A 19,348-nucleotide genomic window follows, 5' to 3' on the forward strand; every position below is an offset into this window, starting at 1 on the left:
TGGGTTTTCAGTCCTATTTGGAATTTATATTTTTATTTTTTTAATTAATGTCTTCTGTTTTGTGGGATCTGGAAAAGGAGGGAAAGTAGTCAGAGGTACATTCAGATCCAGCTCTTCCACCAGCTATTAAATTTTGAAATTTACTTTTCAGATTCTTGAAAGAATTCAGCATTATTTATAAAAATGAAAAATATGGTGTCCTAAGTGTAAACATCACTTGAGTAGCTGTCAGTTATATAAATGTAGGCTGAGAAATAGTCATTTTTCTGAGATTAAGGTGTAGCTTTTGTGACATAATTAAGGGAGCCATTAGAACTCTGACATATTAACTTGGTCTTTAAGCAGGAGCTGGATGAATTTACATAAGGAGGCCAGCATCTTCTGGGCTAGAAGGAACTGGTACTCCATCATTGCTCCCTGAGACATGAAGCTAGAGAGACCTGTGGATGTTGACTGCCTGGCCCTGGCCAGAACAGTAGCAGGGAAGAGCAACATGGTCTTTGAAATAATTAACTTCAGTAAAGTGGGAATCCAGGCCCTCAAGAGTTGAGTTCAGCACAATAGGTGGCTGATGCTAAAAGCAGCTCTGGTAGGAGCTATGCAACGTATCAGAATTAGCAGCATTACCTGCTGAATGTGCAGTATCAATGTCCTACTATAAAGAGGCAGCAAGAAGCAAAGTTTGTAACTGACTAATTGGACACCTATACTGTCCTTGCTGAGTGTGGAACTTGGACAGACTTCTACCAGATTAAATCCTTAGGGATTTGACAGTATGTCAGAGATACAAGCCCTAAAAGGCAGATGTTGAATATCTTATTAATCTATTTTGTGGAGTCTCTAGACAATTTCATTTTATGTAAAAAAAAATTGTTTTTAAGGAGATGTATTTATAATTATACCACAGTTTTTTTTTTTCTATACGCGGGCCTCTCACTGCTGTGGCCTCTCCTGTCGCAGAGCACAGGCTCTGGACGCGCAGACTCAGCGGCCATGGCTCACGGGCCCAGCCACTCCGTGGCATGTGGGATCCTCCCGGACCGGGGCACAAACCCGTGTCCCCTGCATCGGCAGGCGGACTCTCAACCACTGCGCCACCAGGGAAGCCCTATACCACAGTTTTGAGAGCAGGCCAACCTATGTCCACCCAGAGAGAAATGAGTTTAAAAAATCTGTGGCACATCCATGCAATGGAATACTATGCACTTATTACAAAGAATGGTATAGAACTATATTAACTAAAGTAGGAGAACCCCCAAGACTTGCATTTTGTGTGTGTATATATATATATATATATAAATATATATAAAATGCTATTACTACAAAAATTATTTAGTTATATATCCTTATGAATATATACAGGTCTAGAAGTAAGGTTATCAAACTTTGATGGTGATTGACTCTAGGGGGTGAGAGTTTAGATAATTTTTGCTTTCTTTTTCATATTTTCCTATATTATTTAAATTTCTTACAAATTTTCTAAAATGAACATGTTTTATCTTTATGAAATAATTTTCTAGAAATGGAAACTGACCACAGAAGTCATCAGGAATAATAATAATAATAGCTTACTATGAGCCAGAAATTACAAGTGTTTTACACGCATTATCTGATTTACTTCTCACAGCAACCCTACGAGAGAGATTTGCATATCGAACAAAGCAAGGCTTGAATAGTTTAAGTAAATTGCCCATAATCAAAGGGTTAGAAAGTGGTGGGAGCAGGATTAAAGCCCAAATTCCCTGGCTGCAGAGCTATGGTCTCTCTGGTTTGACCCACAGAGAAAATGGAGCTGTTTGTAGCTAACAGAGAAATTCACCAGCATTTTACATACAATCCACTTTCAACTTTACCAGCCTTAACTTCAAGGCCATTTTCTCTTTTTACCTTTCCAGAAGTAAGCACTAAATACTGTAAAAATAAAAAGACACTACCAATTAAAGACATAAAACTTTCTGTAGTATTCTGTTACATTGGGGGACCCAGCGAACCATGCCTTCCAGTACTGGAAGGTACCCTGGCATAGGCCTCTACTCTTGAATTTGGGCTGGCCCTTTGACTTGCTTTAACCGACAGAATATGGTGAAAGCACCAGTCCTGAGGCTAAGCCTTAAGAAGCCCTACCAACTTCCACTTTTGTCTTTTTGGGAGTCCTAATCCAACATGTAAGAGATATGGCTTCTCTGCTGAAGAATTATATAGAAAGGTCATATGGAGAGGGAGAGAATTTGAGACAACACGAAGAGAGAGGCCCAGTCATTCCTGTGGAACCAGCCCCCAGCTGATGCTACGACCTACAGCAAGGCTAGCAGAATGGCCGGGCTAATCCCAGCCCAGATTTCACAGTGAGCAAATAATATGGTTGTTGTTTTAAGCTATACATTTGGGGTGGTGGTTAAACAACAGATAATTAAACACCTCCTCACCTCTTCTGGAGTGACAACTGGTACACTCAGTTCTGCATAAAGCTGAAGTCTCCATCCCTATCTCTTAACTGTATTACAACAGTTTGCCAGAAGCTTTCACATTAATTTCTAGGACATAGGGAAGTTTTTTTTTTTTTTTTTTTTTTTTGCGGTACGCGGGCCTCTCACTGTTGTGGTCTGTCCCGTTGCGGAGCACAGGCTCCGGACGCGCAGTCTCAGCGGCCATGGTTCACGGGCCCAGCCGCTCCGCGGCATGTGGGATCCTCCCGGACCGGGGCACGAACCCATGTCCCCTGCATCGGCAGGCGGACTCTCAACCACTGCGCCACCAGGGAAGCCCGGGAACCTCTTTTAAAGGAAAGAGGTACTAGGTAGGGGTCCAGAGGTTCAGCCTTTAGCCCTAGTTTTGTTACTTATTGTATGCCTTTTGAAAGTCATTTACCTTTTGGTTTCAATTGTACAACGGGGAGACTAATATTCACACTACTTACCAGAGGAGGGTAAAAATTAGTATAACCGAGTTGAGAAGAAAAATGGAAAGCATTTAACATTGCTTCCAGCTGAAGAGGCAGGTGAGGAAATACGTGGATTTGATGTCATCTGGATGTAAGATATTGAACAAACGACTTCATATTTCTGATCCCCAGTTCTTTCTCTGTAGATGAGACTACCCTTCCTCACCTCACAGGTTTATCTGTGATGATCAAGTGAGACATCGCACGAGGAGAGACCTATTGCAGAATAAACGGTAATTGCCGCCGTGTAATCCAAAAACACCCCTCCCCCCTTCCCCGCGCAGCCATCCTTATATTCTTCGCCCAAACCCAGAGAATGTGAGTTAGTAAATCTGGAGTGGGGCACAGAAGGCTACATATTTTTTTTTAATCTACATTTTTAAAAAACAATATCCCTAGCAGATTTAAAACCAGGCGTCCTAACCCAAAGGACTCTGCTTGCTACCACGCCCCCTCCCTCTGACAGAAGGACCCGCGAAGTCCAGGTCTCGCGACAGTTTCTTCTTTCTCCAGAATCTGCCGCAGGTCGCGCGAGAATGGCTTGTCCAATCACGAGGCTGAATGGAGGCCCAAGATGGCGGCGCACTGACAGCGTAACATTTGCGTTTCTAGGATCTTCGGGCTGCTGGTGGCTTAAGACTCTGGGGTTGTAGAGGCCCACACTAGACTAGTCGTCTGGAAGCAACTTAGACCTCAGAGGTGAGTCACTTAATATCTCTCACGCGGGTTGCGAGTTCACTTAACCTGTGCATCACCTAGGTTCCACATTCTCCTGTTCTGGGCCTGTGAGGTGTTGGTTTCGGGGTCTAGGGAGAGAGACCAGATGGTGTGTGTGTACATCTGCGTGCGCGTGCGGGGGTATATGTGTGTTGAGGTGGGTAGGAGGAGTTGGCAAATGGAGTGGCGACTAGTGCTGAAGTAGGAAAGACCGGCGGGTAGGAGGAGGTTTACAGAGATCCAAAACTGAGGCGGGAAGATAGTCTGAGCGGGGTAATATGAGGGCGTGGAAGGAGTGGAAGGGATGGAGAACTGGCAGTGGTCGAACTAGTGGAAAAAGTCGGATTTACGAGGGAAGGAGACGAGAGAAAACGGAGATTAGGATCGGAGATTAGGATTGAAGTGGTAGGGATCTGTGCAGAAGGAATTTAAAGTTCTGAAAGCGGAATTTAGATTATTTTACAGACTTATGTATTAGCACACATGGTAGTTGAAGAGGATTATTAAGGGTCAGGAGAAACCAAGGAAACAGAAGCGTGGAGATGGGAAAGATCAAAGAAAGTCAAAGCGGAAGCTTAAGTGAAGGTCTACTACTTTGGCTTTCTGGACTGACTCGGGTAACCGGAAGAAAAAGGTCCAGCCCTAGGCCTGAGCCTTTTAGAGACTTTAAGATGGGGACTGCTTATCAAGAATGAGGGTGCTGTGTTTCAGTGTCCTGGACAGTGTAAAGAGTTCCATCGTGCTTTCAATCAAAAAACACTTATTGCATGCCTGCTTTCCAGGCCCTACTTTAGGCTCTGGGATATCGTAGTGAATAATAAGATAGAAAAAATATTTTCCATCATGAAGCTTACTGGCAGGGCAGATTTTAAAAAAATAAATAAAATATATGGAATGTCAGATGGGTAAGTTTTATGTAGAAGACTGAAGCTACTAAGAGAGCCAAGGAGTGTGTTCACTCACTGCTTATTTAAATGGAGGCACTCAGGAAAGGCATCAATGAGGAAGAGACGCTTGATCAAAGACCTGAATAAGGTGTGAGGGCACCTTGTATGTATGTATTTCCGAGGGAATAACAGTTTATGCAGACCAAACAGCAAGTACAAAAGCCATGAGATAGGAGTGTGCCAGACTTGCTAGAGAAACAGCAAGGAGGCCAGTGTGGCTAGAGCAGAGTGAGCCAGGAAGAGAAAGGTAGATTAGGTTAGAGAGAAGTGGGGAGTGACAATGCTGATGCCAGGTAAGCGCTGATACTCAGTTAAACTCTGAGGAATGGGATAGATTTAGCTAAGAACCCATCGCCTGTATTGGGAGCTTGGTTAGCAGAGAAGTGGCTTTATTGACTCATTGTGCATCTGTTCTGACCAGAAGGGTTGAATAATGAAGGAAATGAATCTACCATATTTGTAATTTAATTTGTCCATGTGTGTTCAGAGTGTTATGAGCGTGCACTGACATCAGGGTACACGCATGACACTCTGAACAGGGAGGAGAAAGTGGCAACAAATGAGTTTGGAGGGGTAGATTATGTGTGCCTTGTTAATTATTTTGGACTTTATCAGCCTAAAATCTTTAGGAAGGCACTGAAGGGATTTACCAAGGAATGTTCAGTTTTGTATTGGGGCAGGAGGAGGGGGATGTTGTTCCTGGGGTGAAGTGGGTTGCTGGGGCAAGAGTGGTTAGAGAGGGCTTCCCTGGTGGCGCAGTGGTTAAGAATCCACCTGCCAATGCAGGGAACACAGGTTCGAGCCCTGGTCTGGGAAGATCCCACATGCCAGAGAGCAACTAACCCCGTGCGCCACAACTATCGAGCCTGCACTCTAGAGCCCGTGAGCCACAACTACTGAAGTCCGTGTGCCTAGAGCCCGAGCTCCGCAAGAAGAGAAGCCACTGCAATGAGAAGCCCGCGCACTGCAACGAAGAGGGGCCCCCGCTCACCGCAACTAGATAAAGCCCACGTGCAGCAACAAAGACCCAACACAGCCAAAAAAAAGAGTGGTTAGAGAGACATCAGTTAGAGGCTATTGTAGTCATCCAAGAAAGAGATGATTATGGTCTGTGGCCTAAAGATATGGAGTTATGAAGGGCGAAAAATGGATAGGGTCAAGAAATAATTAGGCGATAGAGAATATTCAGGACATGGTGTGTTTGGAATGAGGGAGGCAGGGTGGAAAAGGTGCTAAAGGTTTCTCGCTTTTGTGCCACAAGGAAGATAGTGGTATCATTCAGCAAAATAGTGAAGATTAGAAGAGGACCAGTTTGGGGTGGGTAGAAATGATTTAATTTTGGACATGTTGTGCATGAAGTACTTTTGAGCCTTCCAAGTGAGTAGTCTGGTGGGCAGTTATATGCATGATTTGGAACATCTCGATAATTCTCTTTTGGACATGGTTGTTAAACTTCCAGTGTGGAAAGCTGTCAAAAACCTTCTGAGTATTAACATATTTATTACCATGTAAAGTTACATCTTTAACAAAGCCTGCAGAGGAACGGTACTTACTGCTAAGAGACTTTACAATAGCGGATATGACTGAACTGGGGAGATTACGGAAGGAAAGACCTTCCTGAAGAAGAAATGCTTGAACTGTGGTAGTAAGGATGAGTAGGAATTCATCAGGTGAAGAGGGGGAGGAAAGAACATTATAGACAAAAGGAGTAACCTGGGTAAAGACCCTATTGCCAGAGTGGAGGGAAAGAAAGAAGAGCAATGGGTGAGACTTAAGCTGATGGTGAAAAAATAGGTAAGGCCACACCATGCTGGGTCTTACATGTATGCTGAAGTAATGTAAAGTTTTGAGCAAGTGGGCATGGGAGGAGGACACAGTGAAATTTACGTTTAGAAATGATCACTGCAAGGTGGAAAAAGGAATGGAGAGAAAAAGTGTGGGGTCATGGAGACCAAATAAAAGGCTGTCTGGGCTTCCCTGGTGGTGCAGTGGTTAAGAATCCACCTGCCAATGCAAGGGACACGGGTTTGAGCCCTGGTCCGGGAAGATCCCACATGCCGCGGAGCAGCTAAGCCCGTGCGCCACAACTACTGAGCCTGTGCTCTAGAGCCCATGAGCCACAACTGCTGAGCCCGCGCGCCACAACTACTGAAGCCCACGCGCTCTAGGGCCCGTGCTCCACAACAAGAGAAGTCACCGCAATGAAAAGCCCGCGCACCGCAATGAAGAGTAGCCCCTGCTCACCGCACCTAGAGAAAGCCCACGCGCAGCAATGAACACCCAATGCAGCCAAAAATAAATTAAATAAATAAATTAAAAAAAAAAAAAGAGGCTGTTGTAGCAGTCTAGGCAACTTGTACTGGGCTGCTATTGGTGGACATAGGGAAAAATAGATGGATTTGAGAGGTATTTAGCTGGTAAAATCCACATACTTGATTTCTTGGAATATGAGAGGGATGGAGAACTACCAGGTGACTCTTAGGATTCTGACTTACACAATACCATTTAGATGAATGCGCATTATGAAAAAAATGGAAAATGCAGAATGATATAAAGAAGAAAATAAAGATCACCTACCATCCAGAGATACACACTAAAATATTTTTTAAATTACCAACTGCTTAGAGATTTACTCAACCACTGCAATGGGTTTTTTCCGGTTTTTATTTCTTGCTATAAATGTGTTCACTTTTTTCCTTTGTGTATTCTCGAGGAAAACAAAATTGCTATGTTTGTTTTCCTTTGGTTTTAGCTACCTGGAAATGACAAGACTGAAATTTATAAAAGAAGTTGGAATAGAGGATTTTTTTGGTAGAGTTTGAAATCAGGAAGTTAAAAAAAAAAGATGTTTTTTGAAACTTTAGTGACTTTATGGTGCACTACCAAAGAGTCAATCCATGCAAGACCACTGTAAAAGCTAACCTCTGACTACAGTATTCTTGGCTGTAGATTATGTTGCCTTCTGTCACTTTGATGCATTTAAAGGAATAGTTTCCAGTTTTCTTCCCTTGGTTTAAAAGAAAAAGATTCATCATATGTTGCATACATTTTTTTTGTTGTTGTTGCATACATTTTTAAAAATTGTGGTAAAATACACATAACATAACATTTAAAATTTTAACCATTTTTAAGTGTACCATTCAGTGGCTTTAGGTGTATTCAGTGTTGTGCAACCATCACTACTGTCCATTTCCAGGAGTTTTTCATCATCCTAAACAGAAGCCATGTACCGTTAAACAGTCATTCACCATTCTACCCTCCTCCCAGCCTCTACTAACTTCTGTCTGTATGAATTTGCCTATTGTTGGCACTTCATATAAGTGGAATAATATAGTATTTGTGCTGTAGTGTGTGGCTTATTTCCCTTAGCATAATGTTTTTAAGGTTCATACATGTTGTAGCATGTGTCAGAATTTCATCCCTTTTTAGGGCTGAATGATATTCCATTGTATGTATATCCCACATTTTGTTTATTTATCTGCTTGTGGACACTTGGGGTTGCTTCTACCTTTTGACTATTGTGAATAATGCTGCTGTGAACATTGTAAGCATCTGTTTGAATCTCTGCTTTCAGTTCTTTTGGATCTATACCTAGGAGTGGAATTGCTGGGTCATATGGTAATGTTTAACTTTTTAAAAAACCACCACACTTTTCCACAGCAGTCATACCATCTTCATTCCCACCTGCAATGCCTGAGGGCTCCAGTTTCTTTACATACTTGCCAATACTTGTTATTTTCTTTCTTTCTTTCTTTCTTTCTTTCTTTCTTTCTTTCTTTCTTTCTTTCTTTCTTTCTTCCTTTCTTCCTTTCTTCCTTTCTTCCTTTCTTTCTTTCTTTTTTTCTTTCTTTCTTTCTTTCTTTCTTTCTTTCTTTCTAATAATAGCCATCCTAATGGGTATGAAGTGATATCTTATTGTGGTTTTGACTTGCATTTCCGTAATGACTAAACGATGTTGAGCATCTTTTCATGTACTTATTTGTTGTTGCATATTTTCAAAATATAACTTCTTTTTTCTCACTTGGTTGGCAAAGATGTATTGGCTATAACTGTTGACTTGGCAACCACAGCTTTTCCTGTTGACTTTTTTTACTAAATATGCGATTCCCCCCCCACCCTTTTTTTCTTTTTAAAGATGGCTCTGAGTAAATCAATGCATGCAAGAAATAGATACAAGGACAAACCTCCTGACTTTGCATATCTGGCTTCCAAATATCCAGATTTTCAGCAGCATGTTCAGATAAATCTGAATGGAAGAGTGAGGTAGGTAACAGATGAAGAATTCTTGATACAGTATTATTCTAGTGTAATTTGAATGGACACAGCATAGTGGAAAGCGTACTGGACTGATAGTAGACCTGAATACTAATTCCAGACATTTCCTTAAACTTTTCATCTGACCTTGGACAAATCACTTAACCTCTCTCGGTTTTAGCATTTTAACCTATAAACTCAGAAGATTGGACCAAATGCTTTTAAGTTTCCTTCTGGCTAAAAAAAACAAAAAACAAAAAAAATTTCTTGATGTCCAAATTATTGCTTACCCAACAGAGATCCCAGAGTGCCTGCAGAAACCTTAGGATTGTACTCTAAAACTTGGTGACTGGTGAGGGTCTAAAGTCCTTATTTTAAGTGTGTGTTTATTTTGATGTGAGGTAGGAAAATAATAACCAGGATATCAAAACTGATTTCACTTCATTATTACTTAGAATGTCACTAAATTTAAGTTTAAAAGTTAATTATTAAAAATTAAGAAAATAATAGTATGACGCTTCAGGAAATGGCAAGGATTATGATAGTGGTGTGGTAGGAACTGATGTTTGTGTTATACCCTTGAGAAGGAGATCTTTGACGGCCATCCTAAACTCTATGTGAGTTACAGAGGGGATTGGAAATTTCAAGCCTGCCTTGGGAAAATGTGGTGCTTCACCTGTGGGGAGGAGGAAGAGCAGGATTTGTGGAGCACTAGGAAGGTTGGGAGTAATAGGATCAGAGGGCTTGAGGCATTTTGCTGACCTCATCCTTCCTCCTGGCAGACTTGTAGAACTGGAGGCCCTAGGCCAGGACTTAACCTGGGGGCCAAGGTACCCTAGAAATCCTAAAACTTAAAAAATATATATAATACATATTTATTTACATTCATTTTTCTGGGAGATAATCCTTGGTTTTCACCAGATTCTCAGAGAGATTTGTGACCGCCACCAATACACAAAGGTTAAGTCAAATGCCCTAGAACTGTGATTTCCAAGCTTTATTGTCTGTTCCACTCAGTAAAAAGTTGAGCACAGCTCCATATATGAATGCTTGTGTTACTTACCATGTTACTATATTAAACACATTGGAAAACATACTTCAAACTGGAAATTAAAAATATATTTAAATAAGAGTTCTAATATTTTCTTTGCATACTCTAAAGGTTCATCTTTGGCACCTTACTTTGGAGATCACCCCAGAGATACAGAATTGGTGTTTCTCTTTGTTTAGATCATCTCTACCCATTTTTCTTAAATCTTTGTTTCATAGTTATGTATGTGGATGTTATTTATCCTAGTAGCTTTAGAGCAGATACAGTTTTGTTATTCTTTGTTTCCTCTCTACACTTACTTTTGTACTTAATTATTTAACAAATATCTGTTGATTAACCATTTTGCTCTAAGTTCTGGGAGAGCCATAATAAACAAGCAAGACTTAGTCACTGCCATATTTGGAGTAAACACACTAGTGGAGGAAGTGGACAAACAAGCAATTAGCCTTTCAGTGTGGCAGAGCCTGTAGAGTATACAGTGGAATCACACAGAAGGGAGACCTGACCCCAGCTTTGGGATTTAGAGAATGATTTGAAACAGATACAGTGTCTTAGTTGTGTTCTAAAGAATGAGTCTGAGTTAGCCAGGTAGGAAGAAGAGTGTTACAGGCAGAGGGAGTAGCGTGTGCAAAGAGCACGGAGTAGTGGGGGACTGGAAGAGTTGAGCATGCCTAGGGTGTGGTGGACAAATGACAGAAGATGAGGCTGGGAGGATGATGCTTGCAGTACTTTATAAGGGCCAGTGAGGGGTTTGGAATTTATCTTAGGGACATGTACAGAGAGTTCTTGTGTCTTCAGAATTACTCATCTCGGGCTTCCCTGGTGGCGCAGTGGTTGAGAGTCCACCTGCCGATGCAGGGGACACGGGTTCGTGCCCCGGTCCGGGAAGATCCCACATGCCCTGGAGCAGCTAGGCTGTGAGCCATGGCCACTGAGCCTGCGCGTCCGGAACCTGTGCTCCGCAACGGGAGAGGCCACAACAGTGAGAAGCCCGCATACCGCAAAAAAAAAGAATTACTCATCCCCAGTCTTATGCACTAAAGTTTTAAAGCAGGGAAATAACATTCAGAATTGTGTTTAGACAGGTGACAGGTGTATTCTAGGAGCATAGTAGAAGATGGATTGCAGGGGGAATTAAGACAAAGTATAGGCAAGTAAGTAGGAAATGGTTTTAGTAATCTACATTAGACATATTGGTGGCCTAACTAGGTAGAGGGAGGAAGGACAGAGATCACTGGATGAATTTGAGAGAAATTCATGAATATAATTTGCAGGACACAGTAGAAATTAAGTATGAACCAAGTATGGTGCTTGGTATTCCAACTTAGCAAGAGATTAGGTGGTAGTGCCATTTCTGCAGTAAGGAACAAGGGGGAATGAGCTGGTTGGGGGAGAGATGATATATTTTCAGTTTGGGGCATGTTGAATCTGAGAAGTCTATGTGCAGTTGAAAATAGAAGTCAGAAGAGAAGGACACAGCAGTGGTGTGGAAGTGGTATTAGTGAAGGCCTTGGGTCTTTGAATACTGAAAGATGAATAGAAGGGGGGAAAGAGTTCCAAGTATAGAGAACAGAATTTTTTGAAAGGCCTGGTAAGTTTGCAGAACTGCATGTAGATGGGGGTGAAGTGGGTATAGAATAACAGCTTAGGGAATACTAGGAGATGAGACTGAAAGGAAAACAAAGAACAGGTCACAAAGAGCCTTTCATAGCTCTTAGCTCATGCAAAGTAGAATGGACTTGCTTGCTCAGACTTTGAGGAACCAGAGGAAGATTTTTAGGATGGTTAGGATTTTTAAGATGGCTTAAGATTTATATATTTTAAGAAAAATCACTCAGAGCAGACCAAACAGATCTGTTATCACAACATATCTGAGTGGCTTAAGGGTGTCTGACAAGTAATAGACATTCAATAAATATTTGTCAAATGCATGAGAATAATTCTTCTATAAAATCTAACTGTATGCCATTTACAGATGGCATACCTAAAACAAAATTGCAGATAAATAAAAAATAAAGGGATGGGCAAAAATATACTAAACAAATGAGAGTTCCCTCCAAATTAAAAAAAAGGTAGAAAAAACCTCAAATTAGAAAAAGAAGACTAGTTTGTATTGACAAAAAAATTACGTTCAATGAAGACTTAAATAAAGACTTTTAGCATATTGAAAAATGTAACATAAGAAATATCTTTTAAAAAGTGTTTGATATAATTCAGAGACATTTTTTCTTTGTCTTTCCAACCAAGTAGAGAAAAATAAACAGAACGATGGCCTCAGGGACTTTCAGAGGATCAATGAATGCTTCAAAGACAATTAGGTAAAAATACTCTTTGTGTATGTTCTTTTTCTTGGGGAGATAGGGTTTAAAGCTTTAACCTATAATTTGAACTTCAGTTTTAAAAGAGTAATTGACCCAAAAAAGGTTAAGTACTGCTGATAGAGAGCCTAAATAATATAATGAATGAATTTGATTTAGTGATATATTTTAAACTTTTAATCTATAAATGCACATTCTTTTTTTTTTAATTGATACTGCATTATTTTATTATTTTCTTTATTTTTTGGCTGCTACGCAGCATGTGGGATCTTGGTTTCGCAACTAGGGATCAAATTTGCGCCCCCTGCATTTGAAGCGCAGAGTCTTAACCACTGGACCTCCAGGGAAGTCCCACACATTCTTTTTAACTAGCTTGCACAGGCTTATAACACTAAGAAGTGACTGAGTTGGAACTCTCTGGCTCAGTCTGTTGCTTCCCTTATTTACTTAGAGTTAATAAGATTAGAAGGAAAAAGAATTACAATTTTACAGATGGCTTGATTATTGTCTACCTGAAAAAACATTTGAGAATTACCTAAAAATATTCAGATGATTGCTGAATAAAACATACATATAAATATTTTTAAATGTATATAAATAAATAGAAAATTGATAGGTTTCCAGATATTAGTTGGAAAATATAGTTGCAATAAAAGATCCCATCCACAATAACAAAGAGGAATAGGCAGAAACTTGGCAAAGAAATATGTTAAGATCTATGTGGATAAAGCAACAGAATTACCCTCAGGGGTCTAGGGGAGACAGTGAATCTAGAGACACCGTGTGTTTCTGGATGGGGAGGCTCAGTATAGTTAATATGTCGATTCTTCCCCAAATCAAAATCCTTCTAAGGTTTTTGGGAGAGAAAGCGACATAATGTTTCTTCTGTTCAAAGAAAAGATACTCAAAACAAATGTTATAAGTGGGTGATGGCAAGGTGAAGGGGTGTAAACTTTCCCAGATGGGTATTTAAATATATTGTGAAGTTCGAGTAATTAAAACATTAGCCCAGTAGTGCCACAAGAATGGGCCATCAGTTGTCTGGCACAAAGTGGCATTCAAGTCTCAACAGCATGTGCACATTAAATAGGGTGATTCCAGCCTGCTTTCTACTCAGTAGTATACCTCCCAGAGGGAGTATAGTGTGGGAGTGTAGAGTGGACAGGGTGAATCTTCCTTTCTAGATCAGTCTTGACTCCTGTGTGTTTCTCATAATGTGAATATCTTACAGTGCTATGAATGATTAAAGAGCTTTTTCAGTGTTCTCTTGGATTTTCACTTTATATGCTTACTTTGGAAGCTGACTCCTAAGTAAGATACCACCCCACCATGTAAAGACTGTAACATAGAATAAGGACATTTCAGGTTGTTAAGGGTGGAGGCAGACACCAATGGATTTTTAATAGATGCATTGGAACAGCTGTGGGGAAAGTGCATTAGATTCCCTTTCCTATATATTATGCAAAATAAATTCCTGATGGTTTGATGATTTCAATATATTCTATTGAAGTACTAGAAAAAAATATATAGGTGAACTGTTTAACTTTCGGTGTAGGGATGGTCTTTCTGAGTAAACTCCAAGGGTAGAATTCATAAAGGAAATTTTATGGATTCAACTACATAAGAAGTAAAAACTTTTACATATCAGGAAATAGTAAAAGGTGACAACACAGTATAAATATTTAGCTCCTTTAATATAAAGAACTCTTAGAAGACAATAAGAAAAAGGAAAAAAACCTTAATATATAGGTTAAGGATAAAAACAGGCAATTTACAAACGAAGAAAGACAAATGGACCAAATTAGCAAAGAAAAAATATGCAGTATCCATCAATGGCAAAAATGTAGTCAAATAGGCATAGTGATAAAATGCTGGTAGAATTGCAGCTTTGAAAGTTCTAAAAGCATACTTAAATGAAATAATGTATGTTTGAGGATGTTTATCCCAAGGCTGTTTGTAACAAGGAAAATTGGAAATAATTTAAATTTCCAAAATTGTAGGTTCTTACAGTCCAGTTCCATACAGTGGAATACCACGTAGCCTATGGAATGGGTGTTGCAGATTATAAAACATCATCATTTTGTTTCAGACTGAAACCAAAGTATCTGTGCTGATATGCTGTGCATAGAAAAGGACTAAAAGTTATGAACTTGATGTTCAAAGTGGTGGTTTTGTGATAGGCAAAAGTAATTTTTAAATTTCTTGCAAGGAAAAGCAAATTTGTCTGTGAAGGGATGGCAAGAGGATGAGGCAAGCTTGAGGAGAGCTCCTCTTCTTTAATAATGGGAGCAGTATGAGCTTCTCTATGGTTGGTAGTACAGCATATTTAGAAGCGATCTATGATAGAGGAAGAAGAGAAGATATGTACTTTTTTTTTAATGTAAACAACCTACCTGCTCCTGGACATCATCCTCCTTGTTGCTTACTTAGGTAAGAGTTGTTGATGATTATATGCGTCAGTAGAATGTTCTTTATTTTTGTAGTGGCTTTTTATTTAACTCAAGAAGATATGTGAAAAAGAATGGTCAAAATGTAAACCCAGGTAATGATGGAAAAGGAATACCAGGCAGAACATTAGACCTGAGATGGATTGAAGTGTCATTTATTTGCTCAGCCCTTAAGTGCTCTCTTAAGGAAAGCAGGGTGTGATATGGAAAGAGGGGCACTTCTGAGTGAATCATCCTAAGGACCAGTCTTGAGAGTGCCACTTACCAGCTGTGAGGTTTTAGATAATTTTCTTAGCTTTACTGAGACTGAATTTCCTCATCTAAAAAGGAGGGATAAAAGGACATACTTTGGATGATTGTCATAAAGGTTAGCAATGATGTGTGCAAAGTGACTGACACATTGTAGACACTTAGTAAAGGATAGATATTGTTATTAAGCCTGGTGCACTTGATAAGGTACTGAGGATTGCTGGTGTGATCTCTCTCTCTCCCTCTCTCTTTTCTCTCTCTCTTCCCTGCATCCCTCACTGCTTTGTTGTAATCATATCTGACTGTTTCAATTAAATTTTAGTTTGTGCTTTTTCACAGAAACCAGCCCCATAGGAACATCCTGCAATTTACTTGAGCCCTGTCAGTTGAGTTTGAATAGAGTATGACACTTAACTGATTTGTTTTTAAATCAAAGACCTAGCATTGAAGGGCTGTGTCATAGTTTGTGACTGTACCATTTTTAGCACCTCAGTGAAGATCTAATGAATAGAAACCAATGTTGGAGTAGGGTGGGGAGGCTTCAGCCTTTATTGTTACATAAGGTTCAGCCTCTACAGTATTAGAATGATTGTTTCTTTAACCATGGTTACAGAATGTATCTTTCCAAACTCCATCTAATAATGGTAATACTGTATTCATCAATAGTAGAGCAAGAGTCATCATGGGGAAATCAGACCTGAGCCTGTTGACAATAGGCTGTTTTGTTTTACGAAGCTGGATGTGTTAAACAAACAACAAAGACTGATGGTATAAATTGCTAATTTCCACGTGAGAGCTAATTTTAGTCCCTGTGCCTCTCTGTGCTCTCAGAAATGAAAATGAAAAGAGATCTTGCCTGTGTTCAGGAATTTTGAATGTCCCAGGGTGCTAAAGTGACCTAGATATTTAACTAGTGAAGTCAGATGACTTCACTTTTGTCCTACAAAAAGATTTCCAACCCTCAGATTAGTGTCTGTATTTTCTTAAAAGTAAGAAAACAAACACTCATTTTGCTAATAACAAAGTCTAAGAATCAGCTCTTCATTGATTTTTGTGTATTTTCTTCAATTAGACTAGCTTCTGCTTGATGTCTTATACTTTTTGGTGATTAGGATGTAGTTCCTTAGTAATAAGTTGTATGCTCTATTCCATCAAAGTAAGCACATTTTTTAAAATAGTGAGAATTGTTTATATAAACAACTCTGTTTGAAGGCACTAAGAAAATATATTAACTATATCGCTGTTTCTTTTGCTCCAAATGTTTCATGAAGCCATATAATCAATGCTCAAGCTGCACTACTATCTTTTGGGGATTGCTGTCATTGTGGGAAATATGCTGGTTTGGTCTCCAACAGAATTGGCCCACTTTCATGGAAAACGAGTACTCTGGAACCAAGGATCTGTTTTCCTTTTTTGAAAAAGGAAGTGTTTTTTTTAAATTATTCTACAAACATATATAGAGCCCTTAATGGGAAAATTATAGAAATATATCCTTCCTACTTACATTTATAATGGGGATGTTGCATACATAAAAGAAAAAAGGTCACGGTTCTTCCACCCCAGAGATCAAATTACTTGTGTTCCTTTCTAAGCCCTGTCCTTATGCATATATAGTAATTTTTGTGGTTGTAATTTTGCTATAGGTACAATCAAAGGACTTTTTTTTACCCACACTTGACATAAGCATTTTCCATATAGTTATAAAACACTTACTGTTGTTATGAAGGTATTATGTAACATGTGTTCAGATAATACAAAAATATGAGAATTTCCACATCCAGAGGTGGTTCTGACCCTTCCAGATTGTTTTCTCTGCATGTTCACATATAGGGTCTTTTTTGTCTTGTTCTTATTTTTACAAGAATGTGATCATAATGTACATATATGCTTTTACCCAAACTTGTGGGAGTTTTTTGTTGTTGTTGCTGTTAATTTATCAAGGAACCCTCTTCATACAAGACTGTGTGAATCAGCCCAGTCTTACTCCTTTTCATGACTGCAGCGTATTCCCTTGTGTGGATGTGGTATAGCTTATTCAGTCAACTCCCTAATGACTACTTTTAGATTGTTCCTAAATTTTCTGTAATGCAAAACTTAAATATATTTAACTGTTTCCCATACTCTTGGACTTTTTTTTTTTTTTTTTTGAGTTTCACTGAATTTAGGGCAAGTCACTGGGCTTAGCTAGAAAAACTGGAGTACTCTTAACTGTAATTGGAAAGAGCAAAGAAGTGTTTGGATTACTAAGTTTTTCTTCCCTGTCATTTGCTCTTTAGCTAGCATAGCAATCCACATTTAAGAGACCAACTTGATTGATCAAGGTAGTTTCTTACTATTTTGCATGTAGGATTTTGGGTTCTTTGGCTAATATAGGGCTAACAGTAATGGTCATTTACAACTGTTCCAGGATCTTTATTTTTATATGATACTACTATCTCATTGCTTATTTGACCATAGGTGTGATAAAGTTAAAAAACAAAAAATTCTTAAACTCAGTTGTGGGTAGGTATGAGTTGGTGGAAAACACAAAACACCATAGGTTTGGCTTTTGGTTCTCTTTGACAATTATTATTATTATTAGTAGTAGTAGTATGATACTCGAATTCAATTAAATTCTCCATCTGTACTTTGGATTCCATGCCCTCCCCATCTCAAGAACCTTACATAGTCCAGTATTCCTTTAGTTAAATATTTAATGTCTGTCAACTAGTTTCTTCTTTTTGACTTATTAAAAAATTTAGATACAACTCATATATCATAAAATCACCATTTTAAAGTGTACAATTCAGTTCTTAGTATGTTCACAAGGTTGTGCAAGTATCACCACTATCTAATTCCAGAACTTTTTCATAACCCCAAAAGAAACCCTATACCCATTAAGCAGTCACTCCCCGCTGCTGTGTCTCATCAACCCCTGGAAACCACTCATCTGCTTTCTGTCTCTACAGCTTTGCATGTTTTGGATATTTCATGTAAATTGAATCATAGCATGTGGCCTTTGTGACTTTCCATTGACTTTTAAACGTGTTTAAATCTTCCATTAAAAAATTAGTAAAGAAACCTCTCCGTCAACCCTACCACTTCTGCCCCATCTCTCCCTTGCATAACTCAGCTTCTTGAAGAATTATCTATTTTTACTGTCTCCATTTTTTCATACCATACTTAATCTTTAGCACATTCCAGGGTGGATTCTGAATTCTACCACTACGAAAGCAGCTCCTGAAAAGGTCTCCATGGTCTCACATCACTAAATCCAGTTTCAATTTCCAGTTGACTCCTGAGAAGCACTGGGGTAACTGACACTCTTACCCTTCATGGACACCCTCTTCCCTTGGGCTCCCTGGCACCACATCACACTCTCCTGGTTTTCCTTCTTCCAACCTGTCTCCTGGTGTCGCTTCCTCTGTAATGATTGTAAGTACAACCATTAAAGGATTCTTTGAGGCTTAGTGTTAAGTTGTCTTTTCCTCTCACTTTGTGTTTTCTCCTTAGGCACACTCTCATCTGTGCCAGGCCCTCATTTGTTTGTTTGCAAATCACTTATACATTTTTTCCAGATTTCCAAATCTCTTTTTCCAGATTTTCTGGGCTCTATACCTAGAGATCATACTTACTCAATATCTCTACTTGGATATCTCAAATACAGCTCAAATTTATGATATTTCTCCTCAAAAATGGTTCTCTGCCTGAGTTCCCAATTTCAGTGAATGGCACTGTCTATCTTGTTGAACAAGCCAGAACCCTAGGAGATGTCTGTAAACGCATCCTCCCTCACCTCACATATCAGTCCATCAACGGATCTTGTCAATTTTCCCTCCTAAATGTCTCTAAATTCCTTTCACTTTTCCCTGTCTTTGCCACTGCCACCTTTGTCCAGCTTCTTAACTCAGATGACAGCAGTAGCTTTCTCATTGGTGTCTCTGCTTCTACTTGGTCCATCCTTATTCCATACCAGACATAAATCCTTAACATAGATTATAATTATCCTGGTGTGATACTTTCACTTTCAGAAGTGTCCCGAATTAATTCATAAAATTATATGGTTACCCTAATTATAAGCTCCTATATAATCTGGCCTCTATCTTCCTCTCCAGTCTCATTTTAAACCATGCATGCTTACCTTGCTATCTGCATTTTAGACACAGTTGTTAGAAACAGCTGTTTCTCAGTATGCCCCATGAAGTCTCCTGCCTCAGGGTCTTTGTACTTGCTCTTCTCTTTACCTAGGACCCTAGAATACCATGTTCCCTTCCCCCTGTTCTTTGTTAATTTTTATTTCAGTCCTCAGGGAAGCCTTCTCTGACCTTCCTAAGGCAGTCCCACTTATTATGTAGGTTTCCTAGCACCTCGTATCTATCTTTTATAGCATTCATCACAGTGACAATTTTACATATATTCGAATGATTCTTAAATTAATACCTACC

The 19,348-nt window shown here is 39.4% G+C and overlaps 1 protein-coding gene across 3 annotated transcripts in view; it reads left to right on the plus strand.

Moving 5' to 3' along the window:
* The first annotated feature begins 3,505 nt into the window (after positions 1–3,505).
* The window catches only part of METTL16 (methyltransferase 16, RNA N6-adenosine), a 61,901-nt gene continuing 46,058 nt past the window's right edge, over positions 3,506–19,348 (plus strand). The window contains exons 1-2 of one of the 3 annotated variants that reach the window (XM_022595476.3): positions 3,506–3,640; positions 8,741–8,868. In XM_022595476.3, coding sequence (XP_022451184.1) covers positions 8,741–8,868 — 128 coding nt within the window. In that variant the 5' untranslated portion in view covers positions 3,506–3,640. Of the gene's footprint in view, positions 3,641–8,740; positions 8,869–12,157; positions 12,229–19,348 lie in introns of those variants that run through there. The other 2 variants (XM_022595478.2, XM_022595477.2) reach the window with 2 other exon arrangements.

The sequence above is a fragment of the Delphinapterus leucas genome, chromosome 19 (genome assembly GCF_059928025.1).
Source record: "Delphinapterus leucas isolate spDelLeu-1000000601 "Yukka" chromosome 19, BTC_Dleu_Yukka2, whole genome shotgun sequence".
Taxonomy (NCBI): domain Eukaryota; kingdom Metazoa; phylum Chordata; class Mammalia; order Artiodactyla; family Monodontidae; genus Delphinapterus; species Delphinapterus leucas.